This window comes from Rhamphochromis longiceps, linkage group LG7 (genome assembly GCF_057381845.1).
Source record: "Rhamphochromis longiceps isolate RC_006_pf linkage group LG7, R_longiceps_female_GT1.1, whole genome shotgun sequence".
Taxonomy (NCBI): domain Eukaryota; kingdom Metazoa; phylum Chordata; class Actinopteri; order Cichliformes; family Cichlidae; genus Rhamphochromis; species Rhamphochromis longiceps.
The window spans coordinates 9,534,120-9,556,899 of NC_140563.1; the positions used below are offsets into that span (position 1 = coordinate 9,534,120).

The following is a 22,780-nucleotide window of genomic DNA, read 5'->3' on the forward strand; positions in this document are numbered from 1 at the left end:
ATACATATGAATGACTAGCCAATTTAGCTTCCACTTGGCTGAAGCTAAAGCTTAGCTAAAAGCCTACCAGCCATTTGGCTGGTGGCGGGTTTTAAAGGTAGAAAGGTAGAAGCCTGGGACTCCTAGTGTTAAACATACACTATGAACATCAAAAGAACTGAAACTCAAAACACTGGGTCATAAGACCCAGGACCGTGACAGAGCCCCCCCTTCAAGGGCGGATTCCAGACGCCAGAAACCATGAAAAACAAAAACAAAAACAACCCACCAAGGGCGGGCGGCGGGGGTCCAGGACGGAGGGCCTGGAACAAAGCCACAAAAACAAAACGTCCATCAAAAGCACAGGAGTACAGGGAACAGTTCATAACTCCTCAGGGGGCCGACCCGGAGGGCGACGGCAAGGAGTCCATAGTCCAAAGGTTCAGGGGGCCGGCCATGTGGAAGGTGGCAGTGGCGAAGCAAGCATGGCTGGCCACACTCGGGTGGCTTGGCCCGTGGCCGGCGGCGACGTGGACAAGACCTGTCGGGTGGCTTGGCTGGCGGCCGGCGGTAGTGTGGATGTGGACGTGACCCCTCGGGTGGCTTGGCTGGCGGCCGGCGGTAGTGTGGATGTGGACGTGACCCCTCGGGTGGCTTGGCTGGCGGCCGGCGGTAGTGTGGATGTGGACGTGACCCCTCGGGTGGCTTGGCTGGCGGCCGGCGGTAGTGTGGATGTGGACGTGACCTGTCGGGTGGCTTGGCTGGCGGGACGAGCAGAGGCGTGGCGTCGACCACTGGCTGGGTCGTGGCAGGCGAGACGAGCACAGGCGTGGCGTCGACCACAGGCTGGGTCGTGGCAGGCGAGACGAGCACAGGCGTGGCGTCGACCACTGGCTGGGTCGTGGCAGGCGAGACGAGCAGGGGCGTGGCGTCGACCACTGGCTGGGTCGTGGCGGGCGAGACGAGCAGGGGCGTGGCATCGACCTCTGGCTGGGTCGTGGCAGGACCAGGCGAGGCAGGACCAGATAATGGCGCTGCAGGCGATGGCGTGGAGGGATGCTGGACTGGCTTGGCTGAACCTCCAGCTGGCGCAACAGGACCAGGCGAGGCAGAAGCAGAGGCTGAAGGTCCTGAGGCTGGACCAGGCGAGGCTGAAGGCCCTGAGGCTGGACCAGGCGAGGCTGATGACGGAGCTGCAGCGGGCGAGGATGATGACGGAGCTGCAGCGGGCGAGGATGATGACGGAGCTGCAGCAGGCGAGGATGATGACGGAGCTGCAGCAGGCGGCTGGACGGGCTCCTCGGGCCCTCCAGCCGACGTGGCGTGAGGCTGAACGGGCTCCTCGGGCCCGCCAGCTGACGTGGCGTGAGGCTGGACGGGCTCCTCGGGCCCGCCAGCTGACGTGGCGTGAGGCTGGACGGGCTCCTCGGGCCCTCCAGCTGACGTGGCGTGAGGCTGGACGGGCTCCTCGGGCCCGCCAGCTGACGTGGCGTGAGGCTGGACGGGCTCCTCGGGCCCTCCAGCAGACACAGGAAAAGGCTGCACAAACTCCAACTCAGCCCCTGGCTCCAACCTGGCCTGGATCTCGGTCCCACAGTGGCTTAGCTGAGCCTCATGGCTAGCACTTCCAGTGCAAAATGTCTTATAATTTGGCTTCTTGGAAGCAAAGTTCGTAGCATGATCAATACACAGGGATGCTAGGTAATTGTGCAGAGGGATAAGATATTCCGTGGAAGACTTGGCTGGTGAGTTTTCAGTCTTAGTCGTTTCATAAACATGCCCATGAACCTTTAAGGCAGTGCTTGATCCAATATTGTCCTTAGAAAAAACGCGTGGATTCAGAATATAATCACCCACCTCATGTTGCTGTGAGCCGTGGTGATGACCTGGACGCCGCCTCCTCCTGGAAGCCGTGGTCGTGGAGGCCGGCGCCGCTACGGCTGAGATGAATGTAGCGCTGGAAGCAGCCACCGGTTGAGGTGAGGAAAACGCAGCACTTGTCTGCTGCAGTGGCGACATGGACATGGAGACAGGCGGGAGACTCAACACGCCAACTTTAGCTCCTATAGCTGGCATAGGGAGGGCTGCGTCACAGAGGGGCTGGAGTAATTCAGTCTGCATGCTGGGGGGCTGCTTTGGCAACACGGTGCGGATGAAGCCGTGCAAATCCTCCGACAATCCCTCCATGTAAGCCGGGTATGCAGACAGAATCCGGTGCAGCTGAACTCTGACTCCTTCTCACTCTCCTGTCTGCACGCAGAATAGATTTTCCACTGTCCATGGAGAATGGTCACACGAGTGCTGAACTCCCAAAAATCCTCAAAGATGTCCGCTGGGTCCATTCTGGTCAGGTCGTTCTGTCACAGTCTGGCGAGGGCAGACTGTATGAATTGAAAAAAGGACCCAAAATGCAGACTCCAAGGAACAGGGAACAAAACTTGAATGTTAACAAAAGGTGAGCCGTTTAATATGGCTGGTAGAAAAGGTACAAACAAAGGGCAAGGCAAACTGAAGCAACATTAACACAAACCTCAACTGGGGAATCTAAACAAACAATAAGAAAAACCTAGACAAGAAACTTGGAAGCATGGCATGGCATGGACAACAGACATGAAACACACGAAGGGCAAGGGAGATTTAACATAGTTGGAACACGAGGGGGAAATAATAAGAACTAGAAACACTTAGGCATGATAACAAATAAACTTAGGAAACCTGATAAGCTTAAACATACACTATGAACATCAAAAGAACTGAAACTCAAAACACTGGGTCATAAGACCCAGGACCGTGACACTCTTGTCACTTTACTCCATCCATCAAAGAGACTCACACGCGCACGTTCACAGGCGCTCACGTTTTTTACCTCATTTTCTGTCATTAACACACAAACACGCAAACACTGCTCCATAGTCTTGTCATCCGTCTGCAGTTTGCAGCCAGAGAACATTCAGCATAATCTGCTAAATCATATAAAAGACTTGCACGCATCACTAAACACTAAAACTCTAGAGTCTAAAGTGTATGCACTAAGTGTACCACAATCAAATAAAATGAAACAAATGAAGTGGAATACATGAAGTAAATTTAGTTAATTAAAAAAAAAGTCTCCCCGCATCATTAATGTACCTTCCACTCTTTCTGTGAAGCATGTTATGTCCAATAATGATCGCAAAGTAAGTGCATCCTTTTCTACTATATCTGGTGCTGCGTTGGCGTGAACAGTCACTGACAGAGATATACATCTTTTGCTGTTGTCGTCACTGTGCACAAGGCTTACATAAAGTGACACAAAAGGCAGAACGATGAAAGTAAAGAAAAATGAAATATCGCAGTCTTTTGTACACAAAATTAAAGTGAGAATGTATAAAAAGCCTAAAACGAGCAGCTGGTCTCCATGGCCAGAATCTGCACCCAAGTGAGACTGATGCTGTCCTTGGATATTTTTTTCTGTAATATTTCTCCCTCCCTCTCTCCGTTTCACTCTCTGACCTTCTGTTTATGCCTGCGGTAACTCTAGAGGCATTATGGGTGCCAGGGGAGTGTGAAATTAGTTGGCCAGTCAACAGCCAACTCTAGCAGGTTCCTGTGGAACTCACCATCACTTCCTCCTCCTCACGTGTGTGCAGTGTTGCCAGGATTTGGCTACCCTTCAGCTAAAGGTTTAGATGGAGACAATAGAAAGGGTAAACAGGTTAGACTTCTGTTTTTTAATTTAAAGATCAAAATCTAACAATAATCAAAGCTGTGGCTACGATTTTCACTCCAACTCCAACTGATGTAGTAGACAGTATGATTAGACATGATTCATGATGTTAATATGATAATATGGCACAGTTTTATCGGGACAAAGCAAATTTGGCTCTGTCGTAAAAGGTTAATTGGCTACTTGCCGTAATGGGCTGACAACACAAAGATATAATTAATCATCAAGAATGGAGCATTGTCTCGTCAGTGTCATTGTCAGAAATTGTGATGTTGAACTGTGCACCTGAGCTCTCAGTTATTTGTCTGGGTTTGTAAGAAAGATTTCAAGCAGCCAGATAGACACTTTGTGATGTTGTTGAGCAATAGATACAATATTTGATCTTTTGTATCCAACTTTCCCCACAGTTGCAGTAGGGAAATATTTCGTCAGTATTTATTTAGAAGTGTATGTATATGAGATGCCCTCTGACCAGGGTACATTAAATAAGAGATGAAGCTGTTCAGTTTTTCGGAGCCAAGTTAGTTTTTTTAAAACTCAGCCAGCACAGGCTCCGTTAGATCGTTGCTTGGGCTGTTGGTTGTTTCCGTCCTTTTTTTTCTCAACTCACGGGAGGCTAGGGGACAGTTTATTTTAAATAAAAATTCAGTCACACAACATTGCCAATAGTTAATGAGAAAGAATAGGCCTCATTTCCCTGCTGATATACTGTACAATGACCATTATGTTACAAATAAAAGTGAGAGGTGTGCTGCTCCCTTCAACTTTGAATTACTTGTTCTGTTACTGTTCTCCTCACCTCTTTTTCAACTTCTATCCTTCCTTTCTATGCATTAGTCACACCAGACACTGGCGGTGTGAAGATTATTCATGGCACCTCAACACGGCCATAGGCCCGAGGTATGCATAGAGGACAGGAAAAGGGTAGAGAAACAAAAAGGAGAAAAAGGAGTGTTGAGCTTGCTCTGCTTTACCTGCGGAAAATTCATACATCAAAGAAGGACACAGGGGAGAGGGACTGATCTTTTAGAGTAATCTAACACAGATCCATTTAGCAGTTTCTCTTCCATCTTTGTTTAAAAGAGTACTGCCCTCTGGACTGGGTTAGCCACACAGTAATTCCACATTATGGTAATTTCATGCAGTATAGTGCATTATGTGCAGTCATTTTAGTGTTGTTTTGTGTTTCGACTGGCAGCACTGTCATCTCACAGCATTAAAGTTCTTATTTTGAACCTACCGGTTGGTTTCTCATCTTTTAGGTCCTCCAGTTCCCCCCCCCCCCCCCCCCCCCCCCCCCCCAGTCCAAAGGCATGCATGTTAGCTTAATTAATAGTTTTAAATTAGTGGTAAATGTATATGTTAGTGTGAGTGGTCGTTTGTCTCTCTATTTTAGCACCGTGATGAACTCATTTCCGGTCCAAGGCCTTCATAGCCGATCTTTGATTGGATAGGCTTTTTAAAAACTAGATGTATGGCTTTCATTTTGTTAAATGTTCAGAGTCAGGTCAGTATTCATCAATAATGTAGATGTGGTTTACTTTTAGCTGGTCTTTCTCCAAAGCTGTTGGCATTGATCTGTAACATACCAGTTCTTCAAGTAGCTTAACCTCTGTTCAGCACGCTCTGACACTCATTTGCGGTAGAAGCTTGATAATTATGATAGCCTTGATGTTGTTCCCACTAGTCACATCCTCCAGCTCTACTTTGGGGTTTCTGAGGTGTTTCCAGTTCACATTCAATATGTAATCCCTTCACTATATTCTAGGGCTGCCCCAGGGTCTTCTCCTGTTTTATGTCCCCTCAAGGTTTTTATGCCAAATCCTTTCTGCATACATTAGTCCTTCATCTTGTCCCTGAGGGTCCAAAAACCTGTGAAGCAAACATAACTTTACTGCCTTGTTTTCTGTCAGTTTCCAGAGCTCATGACTACAGGTGATAGCTGAAATTCTGATCAGGTCCCTTTTCACAGTACAACACCTGTATCGCTGCAGGTGCCACATCGATAAGCGCTGGCAATCTTTGTTGCTGTTTTAGGCTGACTCGTGAGCAAGGCCACGGGATACATACAAATCTGTCATTTCAGTTAGGAATAAATTGTTTATCAAACTCTTTTAGCTATGATCAAGGACTTTCATGGCTCAGTGAAAGGCCTCGGTTCTCCATATTCCCTTTGCACCTTTATAGGAACATGTTGAGGTGTTCTTATAGAAAACGTCCTCTACAAATAGAGCACATCACCTATCTACAGGCTTATGGCCCATTGCCAAGCATAATGTGAAGGAGTTCACATGTGATGTAAGTTACTATAAATCACACCTCCCATACTTTATTTCATATCTTGGGTAAATTTTATATTACAGTGAAAAGTGAATAGCGATTATTTTATGAAAAGACGCAAGACTCTCGTTATAAGGGGTTTGTTTAGCTGAGCTCCTCCCACATATGAGATTGAGGCGCAGTTTAGAGTTATGTGTTAATCACACCAGTTGACTCTTGCTTCTAATTTAGTTTAATGTTAAAGACCCTGCAGAGCATAAGCTGTCTGTGTACAAACAGATTTGCTGTCTAAGACCTTAATATGTTCTGCCCAGTGAGCACAGTCCAAATTCTGCTTTGGCCTTGATAGCCATTAACACTCCCATGTTGCCCAGGAAAGAATGAGAGAGCATATAGCATGTCCATTCATGTGCAGTAAAGCAAAGGACAGACTGATGATCATTACGATGCAAAGTGTGATGCTGATTATGACTGTGTTTATAATGAGCTCATCTCACCTTAGAGAGCTGTGCTATTTGAGGAAAAAGCCATTTACCTGAGAAGACAAGGCAGTCATGTGAGAAAATGCTACACTGAGGCGGCTTAGTTTTGATGGCATCTGTAAAAATGGCATTTGCAGTTGCATCTTTGGACTTATGCTGGGATTTCACGCACAGAGACAAACTGAAAGAGCTAGATTTATTAACAAGCTGTTCAAATATTAATCTGTTTTTTTAGCTGTCTTTGCAAAAAAACAAAACAAAATCAATCCTAATTAGGAATCTGATAACTGACATGGAAATGTTTGCACTTACCATATGCAGAGCTTATTCAATTTTTTCCTCGTACACTGAAAATTAAAATGACTTTTTTGTAAAACCTATACACTTTTTCCCCAAAGGGTTTTATCCCCTAAACTGGAGTGTAATCACTGGGATAACATTTATTTTTGGATCTTATATTATCTGACATCGCCTTTTTTACTGTATTTGCACATGGAATAAAATCATACTAAGTGTCAAGGTCAGTGTGATCTGTGTAAACTGAATTATTGCTACAGCTGCAGTGCACTTTTTTTTAATCAGGATGGAGCTTTATATAAATCAAATCAAATATTTTATGACAAATTTACAGTTTCAGTTCATGTTTTTGACTCTTCGGGATTCTTTTTTTTACCTGAATTTTCTTCTTCTCAAATTGATAGTTGCCATCGTAACGGAGACAAATCCTGGTGTCCTAGGAAACGATGAGTATCCATCATACTGTAGATTGCATTAGGAGTTTGTGCACAAGTGCATGCTTAAGGGTAGATGTAATGGGTCCTACATTTGTATTTTTCTGAAGCTACGCTCAATATTGCAGCAAAACAAGAGAAAAGAAAAAAAGCGCAGTGAATGTTTTTGATGATATGGACTCTATAAAGCTCCAGAGAAAGGCAAGGACCCAGCTGCCTTTGCTGAGTGCTGCCACTCAACACCACATGATAAATCAATTAGAAATCCCTTTAACATTTTTAAATAGTCAACTTTTTGTTGTCCGTCCATCTCAGACTAATTTTAGAAAGCTTATTGATACCCTCTTCCAGGAAGCTGTTAAACAATATTATAACCACGGAGAACACAAAACAATCTAGGATATACCCGAAGCAACCAGTTAACTAACTCTTGCAATGGAAATTGCTTTCTATTGAGAAATGTTGATATACAACATTGACAACGACATCGAGAAAGTAGAAAATGTAATAAAAGCCATTTAGGCTCGTCTTGAGTCAGGCAAATCAAAGCTTGGAATAATTTATTACAGCAGAAGAGTATAATTACAATTTGGAGTTTGGGCTCCAAGCTCGTCACTTCCCACAAACATAATACGCAAACAAATTGGGAAGTGATGAGTAAAAATCCCCCCGGTGCCTACAGGTGGATGGTGGTGTGCTGGAGGGGAATAAATAATGCAGTGGAGCCACGAAGCAGGGGAGCAACACCAATGACGTGGCAGAGAGGGAAACATGGGAACTTTGCAGCTTAATTAGACCACTAAATTTAGAGGGCGTGTTTGATAAATTAGGTGAGGAAAAGTGACACAAAGTGAGTCTTATGTGTGCAGTTCAGCTGTAGTTGTCTGCTTGACTTAGCTCATCCACTTTGCTTTTGCTTTTTTTGCTTTTTTTCTTTCAGGTTTATGATCATTAAGATTTTTATCTGAATTTTTCTAAGTGCCGTTTAAACCTCATCCTTGGCAACTAAAGCAATTTATTACAGGCAAGGAGAGGGCAAAAACAGCTCCAACATCTCCCTTCTGTCTGACACATACAGTAGATAATATGTGTCACCCAGGTCCGGTCAGCTTAATTGCAAGGACCAGCAAAGGTTAGGCTGTGTACACAACCTCACAGTAAGTGTAGTGGATGGGAGGAGGTATATATGAGTTATTGAAATGGATGAAATGGTCCTTTAAGGGTTTTTTTTCCACATCTGTGTCATTCTGACATAGCCTCAACTCCTTGCTTCTCCAATTGTGCACGCTTCCTCCGCTGTGCACGCTGCTGATGTTCAGTGCTCGGGCTCTGACATTAAAATGCGGCAGCCATTCTGGGCCTCAGTCCCGGCGGTAATTGGAAAGCCGTCAGCGAGCTGTTGTTTCGATAGAGAGGGAAGCAGAGAAAGAGAGGCTGGGTCAGATGAGGAGAGCAAGAAAAGCAATAGAGAGTGTGGGCGAGAAAGAGACAAATAATGCTTGAAATCAGGGAAAGAGTAGACCGAAGGATTTAGAAATAAGAGGAAAGGGCACATGAGGTTGGTGAAGGATCGAATGAAGGCTTTAAAGTGACTGATACAATATGCTGAGGGAGAAATGGCAAAAGAGTGAAAGAGAGTGAAAGTGATGAAGAGGTTTAGAGATTTCTTGTCTTTTAAGTAAACGTTGCAGAGAGTAGCATCAAGGTCCAAGTTCAGGGCATAAGAAAACCACTTGTTACAGTAAAAATACAGTCTCCTGTCTATATGTGAAACAGAAACAAGAACATCTCAGATTGGTGAAATGCCATTTTAAGCATTTGATTTTTATTAATCTCCTATTTGTGATTACTATAGATGTATTGCTTTTTGTTTTTTGACCTATGGTGAAGCTCTGATCAGACAAGAGGCAGAGTGACGCTGAATGCAACTTACAGAGCGGTGGCAAAGAAGTGATGAATGAAGACTAGGCGGAGCTCTGCTGCTGCTGTATTAGAATTCACCGCCAGAGAGAGAGAGAGCAAAGATGGAAAAGGAAAGAGAGAGAACGAAGACGCAGCAGAGAGAAATGTTGAGGAGAAAAGGGATAACAGGGTGAAATGAAGGCGAGAGAATGGGAGAGAGAGGGAAAGGATTTGAGACGAGGGAAAAGAGGGAGGAGCGACAATTAAACCAAATCGGCTGGAGCTTTTTGACCCCCACCCCACTGCACACAAGCACACACACACACACATACACATACTATCACTGCCTGCCTCAGGGAGCCATGGTGCGTGCACGTTCGCAGGCAGACAGGCAGGAGATCAATCGTGCTCTGGGACGAGTGTGTATGTCTGTAAGCGACGTGTTAGCAACATGCTGGTGGCGGCATGTGCCGTGCTAGTGAAGGTGCAGTGTTAGCGGGAGCAGAGGGGGCTGTCTGTGTATGTGCCTATGCACACAGCTAGAATGCACATAGAGGGCTTGTGGTGTGTGAATGTGAGCGAGCCGTCAAAGGGGAGGGGAGCCACGGAGCAAAGCAGCAGCAGCAGTAGCAGCAGCATTGCCAGAGTGTGTGCGAGCGTGTGTGAGAGAGCGTGTATGTGTGAGGGGTGGAGGGGAGAGGAGAGGCAGACGCGGCGGGACTCCCGGGAGAGGGAACGGGAGTTGGGGAGCAAACCCAGCCTCTCTCCTCCACAGCAGGACAACCAGGACTCAAGGACGAGGCAAGATCTGTAACCCAGCCTGGAGCATCTGGAATTGGGGACGTATGGGGGATTTCTGTCCCTTTCTGTAGGGGACTTCTGCTGGACACCCAACTCAGGATGTGTTGGACTAAGGGGAGGGGGCTTCCAGACGGATCTGGCAGAACCACACAGAAAAGGAAGCAGTGCAGTTCCTCTAACCGTTATGTTTCTGCTTCTACCTCGATTAGGATGCGAGGGAGAGGGGAGAGATAGAAGGAGGAGGTAAAAGAGAGCAAGGAGGATACTGTCTATTGCTATTAAGGAGGGAAGAGAGGGAATAAGAAGAAGGGAAAGGTGAGGTAGTGGCTGTGAGGGGTGTGCTCTCCACTGATGACTCTCCCATGGAACACTGACTATTGACCCTTCATTGGCAGGTGCTGGAACTTGTTTATGAATCCCTCCCTGGCCACCATAACAACCAGGGGGTGTCACCAGGTTTCTGTCCCGCTGACGAACATGTCGGTGACCACAGGCTTCAGTTACCAGCTCCCTGGAATCACCACAGTGACATATGTATTTGTTTACAGCCCTGGCTCTGTGCAGAGAGACCCAAGCCCACCTCATCACACGCCTCCAGCACTGTCAGGCTCCCGCGGGCCCAAACGGAAACTCTACAGTGCCGTCCCAGGACGTACCTTCATTGTGGTCAAGCCCTACATGCCACAGGGGGAAGGAGAGATCCAACTCAACCGTGGAGAACGGGTCAAAGGTAGGATGGCTACTACATGTTTGACTAGCTCCCTAAACCTACTAAAGTAGGTAGTAATAACACTACTGTTGTTAACATGTTGTATTTCATAGCATGACAGTAACTTTCCATCATCACCAATGTTTACGATGTGCTGCAAAGTCCAGAACTACATGTGGCTTGCATGAGTATCAAAGTTGGGTTTCTTGCAGTGTAAGAAAAATCAAACATTCCTATGCTCTCATACTTCTCAGAAGCAGACCAAACCATTACTTCACTACGATTTTTTGTTGCATAGCAGTTATGTAATCTTTGTCTGGGAGTCATTTCGCTGATGTTTGAGTTTGACATTTGATTTATCATTTCATTAACCTCTTAAATGTGCTGTTTTCTGTTTTACACAGAGGTGCAGTGGTTTTCCTTTCATGTGTTTGTGTGTGCTTTTGTCTCCATTTATGCTTCACTCAAGACTATGACTGTAATGACGTAGAAGGTAAACGCAATAATATTCTTCTCACCCTGTACCTCTCCCGCACACCACAGTGTGTCAACCCTACACCTACAGTGAAGCAAGTAGCTCTTGGCCCTGTTTGAATCCACTTGTGATGTGTGTACAATCTCAGTACAAATTCGTGATTACTTCAAGGAGAGGGCATGCAAATTCAAACAGGTCCCGTGTGCTATTGGTTGCTGGTTTGCATACATATATTGTGTTCTTCCTCCTCTCTTAGAGTGCTTCTCCCTGAACACACAACTGCTTTTCTCCCTTCTCTTATCGCCTGTCCACAGACACCCAGCACCGCATTGACCCCACATCCCTACATCCTGCCACTTCACATACATCACCATGGATCAAACCCACATTAGCTTAATGGAAACAGTTCCCTCATGTCCTTAGAAAGACCAGAGAGAGTAGGGCAACACTCATGCGGAGACCTCTTATGTTGCTCTCAGATCTACAGAGGCACAGGAAGTACAGATTAAGGGTCAATTTGGCATTTCAATTTGGATTTTGTGCAAACAACCAAAGCACACAAATGTCCCCACACATGATCGACATGCACAAACACACACACATACACACACCATACCTTTTCCCTCTTATTCCTTTCTTAAAAACATTCAGTAGCGTGTCACTCAAACACTACTCTAAACCTAGTGCCACGATGCCTTCACTGTCCTTACACATACAGAAGTATTCACCAAAATGTTTTCTGTCTTCTGTCTTCCCTGACAAACTTTTTTTTTCAGCAGACCTCCTCCTGTGTGTTTTGACGCCTCCTTTTCATAGTATCATGTCTGTTTTGTGGAAATACTGCTGTTGTTTAAAGCTATCAGAGTGCTGTTTTTCCTGTAGAAAACCAAGTGATACAGCATTTTATGAAACAGTGATGCATACTGAGGTTGACACAAATGTTATTGTGAATGTGATGACTCAACAGCAGCCTAGTATGCTTCCATCCACTGAATGGATCTGCTGTCACTAGCTTTTCTGTCTGTGAAACCAAATCCATAACCCTGCCACTAATGTGAAAACCCACTGCTTTGTCGTTATTTCATGTTAGCCATGCAGGAAACGAGCTTATCGTTGCATAGCTGCCAGCACCCCGGCCCGGCCAAGTTAACCATCTGGCTCCCTTATGCAACAGTGACCATCATAACCATAACTATGTTGCGTTTACTGCCTTTATGTAGTCTCAGGATATAAAATGAGAAATATGTCACTGATGTCAGCTGGTTATTGAAAGGCTTAAGGTCCTGGCCGTTCAGGTTTAATGAGTTTTGTTTTTTGTGGTTTCTTTCTTTTGTGTATAGAACGCTTATCTTGTTAATCAAGGTTTCATGTAATTAAGTGTAATTCACTTTTTTATTTATCAGATGGTCAGAAAATTCAAAAAGCTTTTTATCAAATAAAGTAACACAGAGTAAGTCTGCACTCTACTATCGTGCCACCCCACAATGCCCATTCTGAGCCTGGAAAAACCCTGTTTAGTAAAAAAAAATAGAAAGAAAAATCTGTTTAGTGTTTTTACAATCTTAAAAAGAATGACCAGCTCTCTTGGCACAAAGGGAGGCTCAGCTTGAGAAGCCGTTTTCTTTAGGGATGTATGACCTTTGGTTTGATACATAATGGATCTCATCTAATCTGCATTCATAAATGAATGAGCTGCTAATAGTAGTAGGGCTCTTTAACAGTGGGAGACAGGAAGACGTAAAACAAGTAAAAGAGATCGTGGAACATAGGAGGATCTTTTTTCTTTATCTTTTCTTGTCTGATTATCATGACAGATCAAAAACACATTTAGGGATGCAAGAGTAGTTTCTCTATGTGTGCTTACATGAATTTGCATGCATGCCAAGCAAAAATCATCAGTATTATTTGTTTCCCAAAGCTGAATAAGCTACTTCGTTGGACCTCTAACATGAAGATGATTCATTTGTGTTTAGATAATTAGCTCCCGCCCCCAATATCCAACCAAAGCTAATCTCTGTCCTCCTGTTAATGTCCACACATCCTTGCTAATCACCTGCTATACCAGAGGAGCATCCCTATGATGAGATCAGACTGGGTAAATCTTACTAAATGATTTCTGTGTTTCTGTGTTTCTGTGTGAGTAAGTCTCTGGCTAGAGTCCATGGTTACATGAGCGAGCACAAGCTTACACATGTAACTTTCATTAGCTCACCTGTAAGACTGGCAGCCTGTTGAGGCATAGATTGTTGTATGTTGTACAAGAAAGAGTTTAAAACATCATGTGATCATTGAAGATCTTTACTGATTAGACTCATAGTGTTGTTCTACACAGTAGAATGTAGCATGTAGTATTCCCATTCCATTATGTCTATAATTTTCTCATTTTCTGTTACAATATAATGCATCTAATCCAAAAAAAACTGAGAATAGTATCAACAGTGTATCCATTTCTTGTGTCCTGTCACTTTTAGTGAACAATGATTATCTGGATTCAGATGGTAAATACAACAGATCTGTATTGCAACACATCCCATAGCCTGTAGTTAAACGTAGAACCCATAGTTCAAGTAGGAACCATATGATGTCTCTTATATGTATCCACAGTTAATTATTATTGGGGGTTTTTTTTGCTGCAAGATATTAATTGGAAATTCTTTGAAATAAATTAAAAAATCGAATAAAAGCAAACTATTTAAACAGCTTCATTTGGCAGTTGAAGAGGGCTTGCAGCAAAAAGTGAAGAGTCATCCTTAATTACTTTTTTATTTTTATTTTTTCAGACAGTTTGCAAATTAAAACGCAACAAAAATTTTACAATTTGTGTTGTGCTTGTTAGGATAAACCATACAAGTTAGCTGTTATTGTTTGTGCATTTGCTTGTGCCATTTAAAGTTCTAAAGTTACACGTTTATCAGCTCTTTATTGATTTCTGTGGTGGTTTATAGCAGACAGTCCATGCTGTGAGGATGCTGATGATTACTCTCTTGACAATGATGATGAATATGATGAACATGAAGGTAAAATGATATATTATTGTTTGAAAGAAGGATGACAAAGTGCTTGAACAGCTAAACCATTAACAAGACAAAATTGTGTGCCATTATTTCATGAAAAACAAATAGTTTGACTGCTGGAGGACTGTATTCTGTATCTGTTTTCCTCAGTGAGTGGGGATCTTCAGGCTTTTCTTTAAATCTAATATTGCAGTGTTGATTTGTGGTGTTGTCTAATTATAAAAGAATGTCCAATATTGTAATAATGTGAAAATTTAAAGTCATTCCACTTTTTCATCCTTCATCAGTAGATGAGTCAGTTTCAGTGACTGAACTAAACAACACTGTAGTCACATTATCATGTACTTTATCATAACCAGTTTCTCTTTGCTTGGAAAAGTTCCCGTTCTTCACTATGTGCTTGTCAGTCTTTTAGTCTGTTGTCTGCAGTCAATGTCTCTAGACAGCCTTGTTCTAGACAAGCAGTCCCTCTGTCCTGCATTTAGCAGGGTCATCCACATCCAGGTCTCCAAGCAGACTGTTAGTGTTAGGTAATGAGTACTGTTCATCTTTTGTCACTCTCTGACTGGTACTGGTATCATGTTGTATTTGAAGGTGTGTTTTTGATTGTGCATCTCTGTGCTCAGGCCCGTAATGGTGGTTCAAGGAAATTAATCTTTACAAGACAATCAAGTATTGTAGTCAGCCTGCGTGTGTTGATCCCTACATTACTTTAAAGGCCCCTAAGACCCTCTCGCATCCCTGTTTAAACTCATTCCCTCGCTCACCCCAGTGTTTGTTTCTGCTCTTTCCCTCCATTGATGTAATCTGATCTTATCATCTGGATGGACATCTCTTGAAGGCCACTTATAGTCACTATGGTAACAAATGAGGACACAACCAGGTCAAGCATTTTGCCAAGCATGTATCCTCACACACATGCACACACACACCCACACATGCACACACCAGTATAAACACACACATTATATAGACTTGCTTAAACTCATTTCACGTAGAACACACATTTAAAGTAATGGATGTGTGTGTGTCATCGTGCTGTCTCCCTACCATCCTACCTCCACAGGGAGCATTAACCGAACGTTCAGGACATTCTTCTCCTCAACAAGGTGACACACTTAAGAGCATGCTTCCGTAACAGTGTATTACATCTCTTGCACACACACACGCGCACCTGTGTGCACACACACCACATACACCTTCTCCAAACGCCATTATAAATCTTGCAGACAGCCATGAAAATGAAACCAGTGCAAGTAATGTTGAGATTAGACATTCACAAACATGATTAATGGGGTTTGGCCGCACCCAATGTGTGCAGAATATTAACACTGCTGTGGGCAATGGAGGATACCTGGACCAGCTATTGGGGCAAAAATACAAAAATACACACCCATATACTGGGGTTTAATGGATTACCCCGTGTCTACTTTTACACTACCTCAGAAGGCATCTGTTACTGCAGTCGGGTTCTTTGGGAACACACACAGTAGCTTAGCCTTTATCTAAAGCACGCATGCTTAACAAGGCCATTGAACTGCAAAAATTTCCAGTTGAACCCATGTTCTGAAGGCACGCTGCTGTTGTACTTATTGCTTTCCAACAATAGCTATCAATGCGTTATTGTGTACATGCGTTTTTGTCAGGGCCAAGAAACAGCGTATTACAAATGAAACATTTAACAGTGCATTATGTTTTTAAATAACACAGCTTGCCTATATTAACACTAAAATGCATATGGATCTGTCAGTTACCAAGCAACAGGTGCTAAGTGCACTTTACAGCTCTGGCAGGTCATTTAAGACAAAAATAAAAATGATGAAATAGTGGCTTTAGCTAGTTTCTGAAAAATCTGATTTGGTTCCAAAAACCAATATTCTTTTACATGCATTTCATTTTTAATTTTTAAGCTTTATAGTCAGATTCCTCCATTGTCTTGTCTGCAAATCAAGTTGGATAAAAGCCTCTTTGCTAAGTGTTGAATTTAGACTAAATATCATTGTTAGCTTCCAACAGTGAGCTGAGGGTGAATTAATTATCCTTCTTCTCAGTCTGGTAGTGGCATTAAGTGAACCCTCTGTGTGCTTATGTTTTGTGTGTGTGACTGAGCCTGCCTGGGTGGGTGGGTGTGTGTGTGTGTGCGTGCGTGCGTGTGCATGCATGTATGCACATCTTCTTATGCATTAGCAAGTGTGAGCATTTCTCCGTTGTTTTCATCACAAAGTGTGCATGGTGTACACATGTATTTCACGTGTGTGTGTGTGTGTGTGTGTGTGTGTGTGTGTGTGTGTGCGTGTGCGTGCGTGCGTGCGTGCGTGCGTGCGTGCGTGCGTGCGTGCGTGCGTGCGTGCGATTGCCTCTGTGCAGCATAGTGTAAGTAATTGCCTCCCACAAGTTAGATAAACAGCATCCTTCAAGTATTCAGCAGCCAGCTGTCCTAATATCCGAGGCACATATGGGCAAAATGTCTCTCCCTCTCTGTCTCGATCTCTCCGCATCTTTTTTCTTTTTCTGTTTTTATTCTTCTTGCATACCTGCATAGCACCCTGTAAAAATATGTCCATTGTCACATTATGGTGACGCTTGCTTCTTTACGTCAGTGAGATTCAAAGTAACAACAAGGAGACCATAGCTAAGAGATCAGGCTTTAAACAATTATTCTACAGTATTAAGAAGTGATTATCTTGATTACCTGAAGCTAATCTGAGGATCGTGTTTGGCAACCAAAGAGCAACAAATTCTCTTATGACTGGGACGCTTCACGTGACAAGTGTTTTGAAAGTTAATTCCAAATGCATCTATCATTGCAAATGGTAGATGCATTTAATTAGTCAGTGTCAATTAGTTTTTTTTCCTCGTGCTAAAAGTTTGAGATCCCCTGCCTTAAATAATTAAAGATTAACTACAACATCAAGAGAAACCAGAGTCACATGACCTCTGTTTACCAAGGATTTTACTCTCAGATAGAAACTGAAAAGACAGAAGTCAATTAAACATTTATACAAAGATAAACTATGATGAAACACTTTTTTCTATGTGGTATTTTTTCCATATTTGTGAGCTGTTACAAAAAAGCATTTTCACTAAATGTGCTTAGAGAAATGATCTCTGATTAAAGGCAATTTCTACCAGCAAGTTACACCTTTTATTTAATAAAATGTTGATCTACTTAACAGAGTGAAACTTAAAAATATTTGCTTGCGTGATTCTACAAGGAGAGCCTGAGAGATCATACAGATATTTAATAAAATATTGCAAAAGTGTTTGAGGGATAAGGGACTTGGAGTCTGTGCCCAGTGTCTCTCAGGAGCAATTAATGTTATCACAAAATGGACCTGAAGCTAGTCAGTGTATTAACAGATTTCACTTGTTGGTCATTCATAATGTTCCAAGCTGTGCATCTGCGCTATTGATACTGGACAGGGTCACAAGCCTGAGGCAAGGACATTGCTGTCCAATCAGAGTAGCAGTAGGGTGCAAAGTCCTGCCCACGCACCTACCTGCTCCCTGCTGAACACACCACCTGTCCTCATATTCCACTCTCATCCTTTTTATTTATTTATTTATTTATTTTCCGGTTAGTTTGTTTGTTTTCCAAATATCCCCATATGGTGCACCCTGGCTGACAGGATCATCCCACACTTGCCCTCTAACTGAAATTAAAACCCATGCTTGCCTAACATACATCTAACTTAGTGAGATGTAGCCTGATACAAAATGCTAATTAGAGACACAGCAGAAACAGCAGTTGCAGAGTTAATCAGCGTATGAATAAACATGAGCAGGAACACTGCTGCATAAACAGGAGCCATTGACTGATGCAGATACATATTCAACAGAAACATTGTTATGCTTCTGACTAACAATCACTCTATCATGTACAGTGTGGCACACAGTTTAAGTTGAACAGACTGCGGATGTTTGTTACGAACAGGCGTTTCCTGTTCTGTAAATTATCAACCTACTTAGCAGTCGCGAGCATGGAAATGTGCATATAAAGGTCATGTCCTAACCTGCTGGTGTCAGCTAGGGTGGCTTTTAGCAAATTTCAAAAAGCCCTGTGTCTTGACCTCTTCTTGATCAGCTCTGTTTTCTAATGCATGCAGTTACCCTGAAACTTAAAACAATTTTGCAAGAATTAACTATATTTAAGGCATTAAACTAGCAATTAGACTTTAGTCATAGCATAAATGTATACTAAACAACCACAGCACTAAACCCACAGACAGGTGAAGCGAATAACATTGATGTTCTGCTGGGAAACCTTGGATTTTGGCAGTTAGTTGGATGTTATTGATGCATACCACCCACCTAAGTGTTGCTGGAGACCAAATACCTCCTACTGACACAGGAAACCCACAGTGGTACCATCCCAAAGCATTAGCGCTGTCGCAATGAATGGCATATGGTTTTATTCGTTTTTTATCGATAGATGATGATACTGGCAATTTTCTTTGTCGTCGTGGCAGCAATATCCTACTGTTATGGTCCTTCAAGGTTATTGTTATTACTAAGGGCCTTAAATTCAACCTCATGTTCACTAGCCAGCCTGAATCACGTGCAGTTTTAGTCAGCACTGAGCATTTTTTTGGCATGTAATGAATTGTGTGCATGGGTGCAGCAATTTATTTATCACAATTGAACACTATCATTCATGTGAAACTGGTCAGTGACTAGTCGGTCAAACGAATAGCTATGTGATTGAAGACTCAGCAGCAAACAATCCATCGTTGATCTATTTAAAAATCAACAGGCAATCAATAGCTAGTCTGCAGCTAATCAATCGCTGCTATATTCTGGTCCTGCTCATCAGTATGTCAAGTGATCCAGATATGTTTTTTTTCTTCAGTATCAATGTGTGTCTCTGTTTTCATTTTAGACTTCCTTTTATTTAATGACAAACAGTATTTTATTTAATATATTTTTCCTTCATTCCTTTAAAATCTAAGCTGGAATTTTATGTGGCTTTGCCCTGGAGGAAGGGAAAAATAGAACCCAAGAAAGACGGTAAATATTAAGGAAACTGTTCCTTAACAAAACAAATTTCCCACGTGTGGGACTAATAAAGGTTATCTTATCTTATCTATTTTAATCTCCACCTAAGGGTTGATACAGAAGGAGTGAAAGAATGAATAAAAAGCAAATGAACATGAAAGAATAAGAATGTGATGTAGCTTCCCTTCAAGCCTGTGAGGAAGGTAGGGAGGGAGGAGTTGAGATAAGATGAGAAGTGAGAAGGGATCCCTCTGAGTCAGCCTTGGAGTTTTCCTCACTCCTCTCTTCCTGTTCTTCCTCCCACTATAATTTACGACACTCCCACCCTGTTACTTTTTCTCCAGCTTTCTTCCTTTGCTCCACTCCTTCTCCTGTCATTCACAAAAAGCATCCCCCTTCTGTCCATGTTTCTTTATATTTTTTCTTAAACTTGTCAAGTCTTTATTTCTTTCAGTTTCTCTCCCTCTCCATTCCCACCTCTCTCTCTTTCACTCTCAGTGGAATACTCATGAGCTGGAGACTGCACCACTCTCTCACCCTCTTCTAAGCAAAAGAAGTCCTGTGAGGATGAACAGGGCACAGCACATATTTGACTCTTAGCAGTGTGACCATTCCTCTTCCTTGTTATTTATTGGCCCTGTACTCCATTCTGTCTTGTATCTACTCTGGGGTCCACTTGCCCTTTTGCGCACCTCCTTCTTAATTGCTTGCCACCTCTATTCCTTTCTGTGTCCACCTTCATCTTTTTCAGTGTCCATAATTTTCTTCCCCAATCATTTCTTACATTTTTTCCTCTGAGTTTTTAGAAAAGCTACTTAATCTTCATCGTTCCAAGTGTCCTCCCTTCATGCAGTCCCCGTCTCACATATTGCAGGCAATAACTATGTCCCTGTTGCATTTCTATACAAAGTACATGGTCCTCTCTGCTCTTGAGTGTGTGTGTTTGTGAGTGTATGTGTGTGCGTGCACATGTGTTAGCATGTCTCTGGTTGTGTCCTCTTGTTTCATAAAGATGCAACTCTGCTCTCACTCTCTATTACAGAGAACTGAACTGAGGTTTAATAAAGACTGCAGGGATCCAAATCTAATAACAGCTGCACTCTGCTTATTGGAATGCTCTCATTCACCTTCACACACTTTGTTTAATGCACGGACACACTCGCACTCATACACATTGCTATGAAGGCTGAGATATAGTCATATCCTGACTCAGCCAGTTCCTATTTCACATCACATAACATTTATTTAGCTTTCAGTAATGTTATCAGTGTAACATATCAGTGATGCTTAATGAAGAACAGTTGGATCTTCAGTCGGGGCTATGGGAGCTGTTCCAGTGGCCATATTACAAGTGGAGTTACATTGATGCATTCTGGTACAATACAATACAATGTACACTCACTGACCACTTTATTCAGCTTTTTCAATGTGATAATTGTACTTTTGTTTTCATTTCGTTTTATTGATATTTAGCTTCAAAGGAGCTAAATTTAAAAAAAATCCTTGAGGAATAGTTCTCCAGGCTTGCAATGTTTTGGGGGGTTTTTTTTGGACATTTGCTGCCTTTTCACGCATTTTCAGTCCAGTCCTTGTACCCGACCATTTTTAGACCATTTTGTTACGCCAATTAACAATGAGCTTAAAAAAAGGCACTTATCTCAAGATTGAACCAGAATGAACAAGTGTTGTGTTGACAGATAACAAGCAATTTAGTAAAGAATCAGTTTTAAATATTTAGATAATTTGTTACAAGCAGCCTGTTGCAAACATTTTCCATTGCTTTAGCTGAATCTTTGAGAAATGCCAACAATAACAGTGTTTGACAGGCATAAAATAGTATTTTTTGCACTAACAAAGTGATTCCCAAAGAGCTGTTAGCTGAAAATTTGGCACATCTTGGCATGGTGAATGGAGAACAAAAGGCAGCCAGCATCCAAAGAAGAGCTTTCAGTGTTCCTCAAAAAGCCTGGAGAACTATTCCCGATGACTACTTAAAGAAATTATAGGAAAACCTGCCTAAGAACGTACAGGTTCATGTTGAAGAATAAAGGTGATCATACCAAATATTGACTTTCAAGGTCATTAGAATTGTACAAGCTTTTATACTGTATTTCCATGTATTTTTGCATGTTTACGTAAATCACTACACCCATTCCCTTTTTTGTATTGGATTGCATGCGGTTTCATCAATGCACCAAATAAAGTGGCCAGGAAGCGTAAATACACTTAAGTCTATTTAGATCAAGTCTTCACATTTGATGCAATTAAAGCTGGATTATTGAAACTGCAAGTCACTTGAAGTTTTTGTCTCACACTCTAGTACCTCCGAACACTGGTGATCAGAATGTGCTTCTCTTAATGCCTAAGATTCACAGAGGAAACAGAATAAAGGAGCACAGCTCATAAAGTGAACAGCAGGGAGCAGCAACAGGATGGTGAAAAAAAATTACAATAGCTTGTGTTTCATCAGAAAGCTCCTAGTTAGAACAGTTTAAATGTAACTGTTATCGACTGTGAAACAAGCTTCTACCAGGCAAAGTGTATTCACTCTGTCTCATGATATTTCTGTCTGTGTCCCTATGCTATTATGCAGCTGTGGCATGTGACAGCAGACATATGCAGACCATCATTTTTAATGTGACTCTTTTAGATATTTGACTGCCTTAATTTATGTTGGCTCAACAACCAGAGTTAATACATGGAGACTTTGAAAGTAAGAGTGAGTTACAGATCACTTTATAGCATACTTAAAAAGAATTATTACTGCAACACTCCAAATAAATTCAGCAACAAATGCAATATTTAATAATGCCATCATACCATTTCATGGAAATCAAGGTGTACTTTGGCTTTGGCAAATCTTCTGCGGCGTTTCTGTCTGAATCAGTGTGAGTGCATCAGTGGCAGAAAGCCATCAGCCTCTCTCAGAACAGCTGCATCCTTTGTCTGCTTCTGTGGGCAAATACAAGAGTTTGACGCAGCACCCCGTTACCTGGGAAACATGTTTGTGTGTGTGTTTTTAAAAATCTACTCATTTCCTCATCATCTGCCATTCACTGATTCATGAAAGCGACTCTCAGTGGTTTGTGTGTGTGTGAGGAGGTGTTGGTATAACGAGGAACAAAGACAATGAGAGGCAGAGAAACTAAATGAATGACTCAGCTCAAAGCATTAGAATGACACAAATCATGAACTAAAATGAGCTCAATCACTTGCCAGAAACACACTCGAACAGGGGTGCACTGAAGCCAGCAGGAAGGGTGTGTGAAGCGTATAAATAGCTCTGCATCCTCACTGATGCTATTTTTAAACCAGGAGTCGTGACTGTCTTAACGGAGGGCAAAACACAGTCATATCACGAGCAAGAGACAGAACAATACTGTAAGACTTCACCACAGACTTCTTGGACAGTCATGAATAACTAGGCGTCTGTTGAAACATGGCTTTTCCTCTTTGTCAGCTTGCGTATGTCTGGCTCTCATCTCTCTTTGTCACTGCTAAATGCAAGCCTCTGCCTGCCACTTAATTTGCCTTTGTTTCATTCTCGGGTTCTGTTATGCTTTTCTCCTTTTTTGGTCTCACTTCATGCTTAATTTGTATTGTGTTTCTTTAAAGAATTTTTCATTAAAAGGCTGGCGAGGAGCTGCACAGTCTACTGTGGCAAGATGCTTTGAATCCCTACGAGACTTTAAAATATTGTATGTAG

At 42.7% G+C, this 22,780-nt stretch overlaps 1 protein-coding gene across 7 annotated transcripts in view; it reads left to right on the top strand.

Annotated features, from left to right (window-relative positions):
* The window catches only part of shank3a (SH3 and multiple ankyrin repeat domains 3a), a 251,622-nt gene that overhangs the window by 173,282 nt on the left and 55,560 nt on the right, over positions 1–22,780 (top strand). For all 7 annotated transcript variants that reach the window (XR_014912524.1, XR_014912525.1, XM_085412006.1 and 4 more), the window contains one exon: positions 10,430–10,611. Coding sequence is in view for 5 of the 7 variants with exons in the window: in XM_085412006.1 (XP_085268132.1) it covers positions 10,430–10,611 (182 nt within the window). In the remaining 2 variants the exon portion in view is untranslated. The remainder of the gene's footprint in view (positions 1–10,429; positions 10,612–22,780) is intronic.